This window comes from Poecilia reticulata, chromosome 9 (assembly GCF_904066995.2).
Source record: "Poecilia reticulata chromosome 9, P_reticulata-male-v2, whole genome shotgun sequence".
NCBI classification, from domain to species: domain Eukaryota; kingdom Metazoa; phylum Chordata; class Actinopteri; order Cyprinodontiformes; family Poeciliidae; genus Poecilia; species Poecilia reticulata.
Genome location: NC_088838.1, coordinates 13,409,421 through 13,419,822, shown reverse-complemented (window position 1 = coordinate 13,419,822; position 10,402 = coordinate 13,409,421). Strand labels below are relative to the sequence as shown.

At 41.1% G+C, this 10,402-nt stretch overlaps 1 protein-coding gene across 2 annotated transcripts; it reads left to right on the top strand.

The window, feature by feature from the left end:
• Nucleotides 1-147: 147 nt before the first annotated feature.
• LOC103470511 (dynamin-1-like protein) lies at nt 148-10,291 on the top strand. Of its 2 annotated transcripts, XM_008419008.3 has the most exons (18): nt 148-323; nt 780-906; nt 1,399-1,540; nt 1,793-1,831; nt 2,019-2,065; nt 2,164-2,235; nt 2,318-2,404; nt 2,536-2,698; nt 3,122-3,242; nt 3,801-4,139; nt 6,289-6,409; nt 6,498-6,653; nt 6,737-6,826; nt 7,320-7,418; nt 7,619-7,735; nt 7,826-7,935; nt 8,096-8,255; nt 8,382-10,291. In XM_008419008.3, the coding sequence occupies exons 2-18, from the start codon at nt 805-807 to the stop codon at nt 8,436-8,438; spliced, it is 2,022 nt and encodes a 673-aa protein (XP_008417230.1). In that variant the 5' UTR covers nt 148-323; nt 780-804; the 3' UTR covers nt 8,439-10,291. The 2 variants fall into 2 exon arrangements, with proteins under 2 accessions (XP_008417230.1, XP_008417231.1); XM_008419009.3 differs by lacking the exon at nt 1,793-1,831.
• The last annotated feature ends 111 nt before the right edge of the window (nt 10,292-10,402 follow it).

Below are 10,402 nucleotides of genomic sequence, written 5' to 3'. Positions count from 1 at the left end.
AAACAAAAATATAAATGTTAGATTTTTCTTTTTATTAAAAGATGTTGAGAGAATGATTTCAAAAGATGGCACCTAGCAGTTGACTTTTCTTCCAACCAATCCCACGTCAGGAAAACTCGTGATTTCAATTTTCTGACCAATCAGATTTATGAATAGTAATATGGTTCCGCCTCTGCCGTTGAGGGACAGTTTGTTCATTTCACTGCTAATTGTGGATATCAGTCCGAAGAAAAATGTTTCTTTTTTTGACATTCGGCTCTTTACAATAAGCATGAGAACCCGGCAGGTTGGATAAGGGAGGATATTTCTTAAACTACCGGAAGGTAAGCATTAACAACGGTTGTTTTGAGGGCTAAACTAGCATTAGCAAATCACTCATCATACACTTCCTGCCTTTAGCCAGCTGGGGTTAGCGTAATATCGACTCCTTCGGCCAGTGTTGTAACCATTTGTTGCAGTGTAATAATACCGAGGCTACGTTATGCTACCTACAACATGTAGTCCGATTTTATAATTATAAATCAAGGTTTGGGTTTTGTGTAACGTGAGCGGATTGCTGTCGGTTTGGGATTGGGGCGTTTCTCCCCTCTCATCAGGACCACTTCTTCCTGGAGCGAAGCAACCCGTTGCGTTCACTTAATGGAAAATGTATTTTGCCATTTTATACTAATGGCAAAATACAGCTTTTGCTGTAGACACAGATTATGAAAATCACTGACATTTGCACTTATCATACAGGGGAACTTTCTATTGTTTCTAACATGGTTTTATCAAATTAGGAAGAGTTCTCAGTCCTTTGGAAGGATGGAAACTCTGATTCCCACTATCAACCGGCTGCAGGAGGTCTTCCTGACCGTGGGGGCCGAAATCATACAGCTTCCTCAAATAGTTGTGGTTGGAACTCAGGTTAGTCAATAAAATGAGTAATCAGAAACCAAAGTGTCCTTTTCAGTTTGTTCTACAGGGCAGATAACTGGAGAAAAAACAACCTTGGACTCTAAAGTGCATTTGAGAGGTTTTGATACACCTTGAATTTCTCACAAATCTGTGTATTATTTACATTTAAGCTGATAGACCAATTAATTGAACATGGTTCTGTGGCTCGTTCAGGGCTATTGATCTTGATTTATATGCTAACTCCGCTACAGACCTGTCCAGAACTTTATTCCTGGCCTTTCTGGTATACCCCTTTGTCTTTCCGATGCTATTTATTCACTAATGTCCCGTCCCCCAAAAAGTTTGAGGCCTTTACAGAACAGTTATTCTTATCCTGAGATTAATACAGAGGTAAATTGTACTTTATAGGTTACTTCCAAAGGCAGGGAGTTACACTTGATTTCATTTAGGGGTATTAGTGTATGTGGACTTATTTACACTAATTTTTTCCCCCTACAACAGAGCAGTGGGAAAAGCTCGGTTTTGGAGAGCCTGGTCGGACGAGATTTCTTGCCTCGAGGATCAGGAATAGTCACAAGACGTCCTCTCGTCTTGCAGCTGGTTAATGTTCCTCCTCTGAAAGAAAGACTAAAATCTGAAAATGGTACCTAAGCATTAATCTTTCTTATTTTATGTCAGTAAAATTGTTTTCAGTTTAAATGCCTGAACTTAGGCTATTAGTATCTTGAAGAGATATGGCTGACATTTCCATGAAGTTATGGAGACGGCTTAAACTTGCTTATGTGTGCTTCTTTCTTTAACGTACTGTTTGAACTTCTGCTTATATCTTGTGCATCTTTAGTTTCACTTTTCTAACATAGAGCCTTTTTTCTCTTCTTCTTCACCACTTTTTTAGGAAATGGGATTAAGCAAAATGCTCAAAACAGCTACCCAGGTCTCTGTATATTTAATCCTCATGGGCTTGTCTGTTTTCAGCTTCATAAAATTGTTTTATTACGTCTTTCACTCATTTTGTGCAGTATTCAACTCAAACAGCGCATTTGTGTTATTTTTAAAATATATTTTTACCTACACTTCATCTTATTTGCATTCTGTTAAAAGAACCTCATTTTTTTCTTCAGGGATTAAAGCTGAAGAGTGGGGTACTTTCTTGCACTGCAAGAATCAGGTATGCTCTTCTTTGCAGTCAAGTAAGCGTTTCCTTGGTTGTGTGTCACAAGTTAAGTTAAATGCATAACACATGTTTTTCTGGCCTACATTTCGCAGATCTTTACAGATTTTCAGGAAATCCGTAAGGAGATTGAATCAGAGACAAACCGAGGCACAGGTGATAATAAGGTATAAAGATTTCTTGAAATTGGATCAGAAAGTAATATTTGCTTTTTCTGTTGCTGTTTGATACACATTCCTTGTTTTCCAGGGAATCAGTCCTGATGCCATAAATCTGAAGATTTTCTCCCCCAATGTTCTTAATCTGACTCTGGTTGACTTACCAGGAATCACCAAGGTAAACTCAGCCACCATTTGTTTTTCCTTAAAGAAAAAAATGCCTTCAGTGAAGTCGGAAACTCTCATCAGTTTGTTTTGTGTGCTTTGAATATTTTAACATATGTCGCTTCCCTATTTTGGCCACTCCAGGTTCCTGTTGGGGATCAACCTGAAGACATTGAAGCTCAAGTCCAAGAAATGATCTTGTCCTTCATCTCCAACCCGAACTCCCTTATCCTTGCAGTGTCCCCGGCTAACTCAGACTTGGCCACCTCCGACGCGCTGAAACTGGCTCGTGAGGTTGATCCAGATGGTAAGAAATCTTGTTTTCTTTCTCACGGCTCATACTAGCCACAAGTTATCAGGACTGAGTGCATTTTAAATGATTGACTATGCAGGAAGATTTCTGTTTATTAAGATGGTTAGAGTGTACAGTTGTCAGCGTTCAGGCTTTCAGCAATTACTTTAAAAAGGAGCGTTGCTCTCACAGTGCATTTTGAAGAGTTGATGGATCGGTAGATGTAGCGCATATAGATGTCTTCTCAGAGGCTGTTAGATTGTTCTAGTATCTGTGCAGTGATTGGAAATCAGGCTATCTGCATCAGTTTAAATGTTCCATTTTATTATGTACATTGTAGTCGTGAAATGTTCTGTACTACTCTACCTGTGAGCTGTGATATTGACTTCTGTTGGGTTTTGTTTTTGTTTGTTTGTTGGTTTTTTTTTAATCTGTTAGGTCGTCGGACATTGCTTGTTGTTAGCAAACTGGACCTGATGGACGCTGGGACCGATGCTCTAGAAGTCCTTCTGGGCCGAGTCATTCCTATCCGGCTTGGGATTATCGGGGTGGTAAACAGGTTTGGAATTTGATTAATTTAAGTTTGATAGTGTTGTTTTGTTTTCATTCTCTCTAAAACCAGAAAGATGGAGCACAGTTTTAAAGCCTCACACTGGCTCCCTGTAGCTCAGAGAATAGACTTTAGAATACCTCTATTAGTTTATACATCACTGAATGGTTAAGTATCAAAATGCATTAAAGATGTGTGAATGTGTGAACAATCACAGATTTTTCCAGACCACTCATGTAGTCTTTTGGTTATGGAGAAGCAGCATTCAGTTTCTTTGCTTTATTAATCTGGAACAAATTTCCAGAAAACTCCTGAAACACTGAGTTCCTTTAAATTAAGACCTGCTTAGAGTGTGTTTGATTCATAACTTCAACATTGCTCAATAAATTTGATGGATATTTGCTTGTTGATTTTTATGACGGCATTTGACAAAATGTAATGTTAATTACTTGTTTCGTAGTTGGTTACTGTGCTACGTTTTATGCACTTTTGAACTCCGTTGTTCCTGAAATGTGCTATACAAATAAACTTGACTTGATCAGTGATTTCCCTCCTTACTCCTTCTAGGAGCCAGCATGACATTAACACCCAGAAGACCCTGCAGGACTCGTTGAAAGACGAACAGGCTTTCCTGCAGCGCCACTACCCCTCACTCGCCTCGCGGGCCGGCTCACGCTATCTGGCCAAAACTCTGAGCAGACTGCTCATGCACCACATCCGGGATTGCCTGCCAGACCTCAAAACCAGGGTGACAGTGCTGAGTTCCCAGTACCAAGCACAGCTCAACAGCTACGGTCAGCCGGTGGAGGATCACAGCGCCACTCTGCTGCAAATTGTCACTAAGTTTGCCAGTGATTATTGCAACACCATCGAGGGAACAGCCAGGCACATCCAAACGTCCGAGCTGTGAGTGCCTCCTCTCTCTTTCAGCTTCTTACACTGAAGGAAATGTTTTGATCAGAATCAAAACACGTGTAAGATTTTTACAGAATCGACTTAGTCAAATCAAATCAAATTAGTTGAAATAATATCACACAGTAATAATGATTCAGTATTTAATCCTATAGTAAAGTGACAGCAGCATTTTATTAACTCCCTGCCAGAATTTCTCACAGATTCTTGTTTGGTCTAGTGGCTCATCTTGACACAAACTCCCAGTTTAGATGGTTTAATGTTTTTTAAAGTTACATAACATTTCCTGTGGTGGTCAGTGTTGCAACAAATCTGAAGAAGCCGAAAATATAATATCGATATAATCAATATAAAACTTAAATATTCAGAGATACTGATTTGTGTCAAAACGAACTCTTTCCCGTTTGCACACATTGTCGCGCTTCTTCCGGCAGCAGCGCTGCAGTGGCAGAGACACTCTGCCCCTCCCCTCCCAGAGCAAATCAGCGAACTGCACCTGGGAGTTATAAACTCTGCTAACATGGCGAGTTTATCCATTATCCTCTAGTGATCCTCCTTAGGCGACAAGGCAAACACAAAAGCTTTGTTCGGAGCATCTTTCCCTCTGAGTCAGATGGAAAAGGGAATACCAGAGGATGCTGCGTACTAGCTGCGCTAACGCTACAACACTCGTGTTTGAGAGATCCACGTTTTCTTGATATCGTTCCCCTGACTTATGCAAACACGCAGGTGGGATGGGAAGGCAAAGGGCGACGCCAATATTTTCTGATGTCGATGGAGGCAATGATGGATTAGACACATCTAAAATCCACGACCGACATGGAGGATGAGACAGCTGAGGTGTAACAGAAAACATTTAAGGAGAAGGCAGAGCTCGTTCATGAGCCTGACCCACTGAAGAGTAGATTCAGTTCACCGGCTCTATCCAGCCCTCCATCATTCTAATTCCCCTCCTGCTTGAAACCTGCTTTTCTTCTTGAATCCCGATCACATCTCTTGCATTGTTTGCTGAAGCTTGCTCCTGGGCATTTACCCGAATCCCTCCTTGCTTGTCTAATCTGGACTTTTGGTTGTTGTTGTTGTGCACTTCTCAGTAATTTCCTGTCTCTCTTCCTGAAACCTCATTTTATCTTAAGCAGTTCTTTCACTGTTGATCCAGGGTTTGTTATTGTCGAGGCGCCTCACTGATCCGGTGGGGATAGTTTTTCCTACACAGACGTTTGACTTTAATAAACAAGCCATCTGTGTCAGTGGTGCATTTAAAGCATCAAGGAAAAGACTGGATTTGAGCAGTGAAAACTTAAACAGAAAACAAGTATGCTTAAAAAAACTGTGTTTTTTCAGATTCAGATTAGCTGAATAACTAAATTAATAAAATTGTTGTAAAAATTACATACACATTCATATCAGTACAGACTGTATCCAAAACTACTCAAGAGGCAGCTTTAGCTTCACCTGGTTCTAGTTCACTAAAGGAAAACTATATTGTTGCATTTCGGGCAATACAATGTTTATTTCGTGAATTAAATTAAATTTTTTAAACTTAAAAATGAATTTAATTACATGTTTATCTGCGTCTTTTCATGTATTTCTAGTGTTGCATTAAAAAGTCCGATATTTAATGAACGCAGAATTTTCAAAATAATCAATTACTAAAAAAAATCATTAATTGCAAAGCTACACGATTCACCTTTCCCGAATGTGAATCTTAATATAGGAGGCCTTTTTTTTTCTTTTCTTTTTTTTTTTTAAGGAGAATGGTGTCAATTAAACTCTGCAAGTATTAGAGCAGTACAAGATTAAATAAATGAGAAATGTATGAACATGAGAACTTATTTTAACCACTCGTTGATAAAATGATTGACATGCATTGAAAGGAGAGGTCTTTAGCTATTTCTGCAGACGTCGGCAGGCCGGTCCCTGGGTTGTGATCCAACGCCTTCAGAGTGTGAACTGAAGTGTTTTAAGCTTCTTCTTTTGGGACTGTCCAGCTCTTCGTCTCTCTCACCAGCAGGCGATTAATGCACTTGAACATGTCGAGAGCAAATATTGACCTTAATTTTTTTTTGGCTTGACCGCATTTAATTTGGGTTTAATTACCACAGCTAACTCGCGCTCACAGCCAAACCCGTCTCCCCTGCAGCTGCGGCGGAGCTCGGATCTGTTACATATTCCACGAGACTTTCGGCCGCACGCTGCAGTCCATCGACCCGCTGGGAGGACTGACCGATCTGGACATCCTCACCGCCATCCGCAACGCTACGGTGAGCCGCTGATGTCGTCTGTGGCTGCGTATTCCTTTCGTTTCAGGGCGAAGAGCAGGTAAATAATTGTACTGCTTTCACCCTGCAGGGTCCGAGACCTGCGCTTTTTGTGCCCGAGGTGTCCTTCGAGTTGCTGGTGAAGAGGCAAATTAAGCGTCTGGAGGAGCCCAGCCTGCGCTGCGTCGAGCTGGTTCATGAAGAGCTGCAGAGGATCATCCAGCACTGCTCCTCCTTTAGCACTCAGGTTAGTCAAGAGAATGTTATCCACTTTAATTTTCATGCATCAGTGGTTTATTTAATTAGAGTGTGCCTCTGTGTGTATTAAAGGAGCTTCTACGATTTCCCAAACTGCATGATTCCATTGTGGAAGTTGTGACTGGATTATTGAGGAAGCGCCTGCCAATCACGAATGAAATGGTAATCCACGGCTTCACTTCTAATAATTCTGGGTTAGCTGCTTGCAACAAAAAGCTTTTTTTTTTTTTTTTGACTGAGATCAGTTTCCAGTTGTCTTTTTTCCACGTTTCTTTCTCTAAGAACAATAAAACAGGAGGAGAAATCAGTATGCTGCCAGTTTTTGACCAAAGTTGTGGTTTTAAGTTGAAAATGCAGGAAGGACAATATCCTCCAAATTTATGGATCAAAACATTTGTACCTAATCTATATCAGATTTTTTTCCTCTGTTTTCCTTTATTTACATAGTGTCTCATTGAGATCCAAGGTCTCATTTACAAGAGAGAAATATATGACCAAAAAATATTCTGAATTCTCTGTATTTGATCTCCTGATCAGGAGGAAAATTGCCAGAATCTGATCTCAGTCTGATTGATTAGTGGACCTCTATTAATTATGGGAAACAACAAAATCTTACTGACATTCTGAGCCACTTTGTTCTGTTTTTGTGTGTCAGGTGCACAATTTAGTGGCCATAGAGCTCGCTTATATCAACACGAAGCATCCGGACTTTACAGACGCAGCGCAAGTCTCGGCATCCGTCAACAGTCAGCAGGTACAATTTGTTTCTTTGTGTCCTACAGCAAACATTCATGTCTCTCACTCATCCTGACAAATCAAACATCAGGCGCTGCGCTCGACGAAGCCGCAGTCTGTACGCTTCACATCCAAGCGTTACATGATGTGAGATTCTCATTCAGTGAAATTGCTTCTTTTTTTTTTTGCCCATTGCCTTTGTTGCATTCCTGCTCTCAGGCTGACGCCACTGATGGAGGGAAGCGGTGGAAGAACGAGAAGGTTAGCGAGGAGAGAACTCCAGCCGTGGGGTTTGGCAGCCCGAGTAAAAGCCAAGCCATTAACCTCCTTGACACGGTGAGCGATGGGATCATTAGAAGCGCAAAACGCTTAGGATTTAATTGATCGCGCGCGGCATAAAGTTTCACGTCGCGTCCTGTCTTCCAGGCGATGCCTGCATCCCGCAAACTGACCGCGAAGGAGCAGCGGGACTGCGAGGTCATCCAGCGACTCATCAAGTGCTACTTCCTGATTGTTCGAAAAGGCATCCAAGACAGGTTCGATTTGACTGGGACACACCCAGAACGCCAGAGGCTCCAATGAGTCGGTCGCTCCATTCTGCTGTTGTTGATTGTCACTCTATGACTTTCGAAACTTTCTTGGCTCTCTGTGTGTGTGTGCGTGTGTGTGCGTGTGTGTGCGTGCGTGTGTGTGCAGCGTGCCCAAGACAGTGATGCATTTCCTGGTGAATCATGTGAAGGAGCATCTGCAGAGCGAGCTGGTGGGTCAGCTCTATAAGCAGCCGCTGCTGCAGGAACTGCTCATCGAGTCGCAGGAAACCGCGCAGCAGCGCATCGAGGTCGCTCAGATGCTCGAGGTAAAACTGAAGGACGCTGCTTTTGAATAAATAACAAACAAGAAATAGTTTTCTTTTTTTTTCTATTTTTTTAGGTCCAGTAATTTAACAATCTTCTTTTGCCTGTTTTGTTTATTTTCCCCTCAGGCTCTTAAAAAAGCCAATACCATCATCTCAGAGATTCGGGAGACGCATCTGTGGTAGCCAGAAGAAACTGGGTTGCTTGATCAGCGGGTAGCTTTGAGTATTGAGTGTATGTGAGTTTACTTTAGACCGAGTCTGTGGAGCAGGAACACCTGAAGCACATTAAGATCAGCTTTTTTTTCCCCCATTGGCTTTGTTGTTGAGCACACCGAGGCTGTTAACTGTGAATGCTAGGTACAGAGGACCATTATTTATCCACTCAGGCCAAAAGTCCTCTTATTTAAGTAATACATGTGGAAAAACAGCCAGGAACAAAATCTGTTTTCTTTTGGATTGTTTTTTTTTTTTTTTGCTTCTGGACAAAGTGTTTGTTTTAATTTAGAGGATTCTGCTATAATTGTAAAAGTATTGTAAATGATATGTGAATTAATTATGCTTCTATTTTGTTATCAAACGGTGTTAACCCTTTGCAGTTACCAGATGCTAAAGAAGTGTTAGATCCAGAACTCTTAACTTTTTGTCACACTGTTCCTCCAGATTAAAGTCCTTCTCAGTAAGCCAGAGAAAATGGTGGAGTATCCAAAAGGTTTCCATGACTGTATGAAGCATAGAACAATGCAGCGCTGCTGCCCCTCCTCCACCTGTAGCTGTGCACTGCCATCAGCTGGCTGAAAGCAGGATATTAAACTTTTCCCTCATTTACAAAACAGACATATTTGGGTGGTTGGAAACATCTCTGGTTTTGCCAAATGCAGATCCTGATGGTGTGTGAACTAAAACAGCCCCACCCGATGTTGTTATTAATGTAGCACTGTCTTAAAGCTGCAGTAAGCAATCCATTAGCGACAGTAAGATATGAAACAATAAAAGCAACTGGATTGTGCTGCATGTTATAACTTTTGTGTAAAAACTGTGATGCCATGAACCCGTAGTCAAATTTTCACTCTGGCCGTTTTCCCCCTTTGCTCGGGAGAGCTGGTGGTAAATTCAGAAACCAACACAACATCGATCGTAACACTGCAACACAACAGTGAAAACAGTCAATTTCCTAAAAATGATTCTGTGACTAGATGTTGCTTTTTCTGTAGCTCTGGCAATTATCACCGTTTATTACTGGGTCACATTTACATATCAGCTCGTTTGTGTTGTAGCAGCTTTTCTGTGTTGTCATTAAGGAAAGCTGTCCCACCATTCATTTCCATGTTTGCTTTAGATATAGAGAAGGAGCATCACTCAGTGCTGATTACTGAGATGTCTGTCAAATGTTGCAAAAACAGAAGTAGAACTGTTTGACTTTATATGCAAAAATAGTTGCTTTGTTACATTTTCCCAGATCAATTCCTAATTTCTTAGCTGCTTACTGGTGTTCTTTGAAAATGCCCTTAAATTGAATAACTCAGGATTCAGCTATTTTTCTGTATTTTTTTCCTTTCCTTTCACTGATGTAAACATGGACCCAATGTTACCCAGATCTCCCTCCTCCTCTAAATATTTTAGAAAATGTTTCATCTGTTGCTTGTTCTCAAGTTTCATAGTAGTGTGCAATCCTCCTTAAGTTTAGCTCTTTTAAAACATGAGCAGGGTTCCTACTCGGTCTAGGAAAACATTCCTTGTAATTTTTCCATCCATTCATCCCAAATGCGATGGGCACCACTGGAAGAGTTTTTATGTAACCATCGGACAGTAGCGCCATAGTCCTGTCCTAAAGTCACACCTTATGAACCTCCCCGCCCTGTTTACCTCCGCATGTATGTGCTCCGTGTGCATGTGCAGACGTGTGAATGAACGTGCGTTTTGTACTATTTAAAAGTATATTGTATCGGCCGCTGCCTCCGAGTTCATGCCTGCCAATATTTGTGATACATGTCTGTTGAAATGAAGTCCAAAAGGCTCATTAAACTTTAAACACTGGAGACTTTATGAGTAGGAGTTTGTTTTTCTACATCAGATTTGTTATAACTCTCATCACACACACGTTTGCGGTCGTATGCGCCACCAAACCTGCTTTGTTAGGGGTTGTGAAG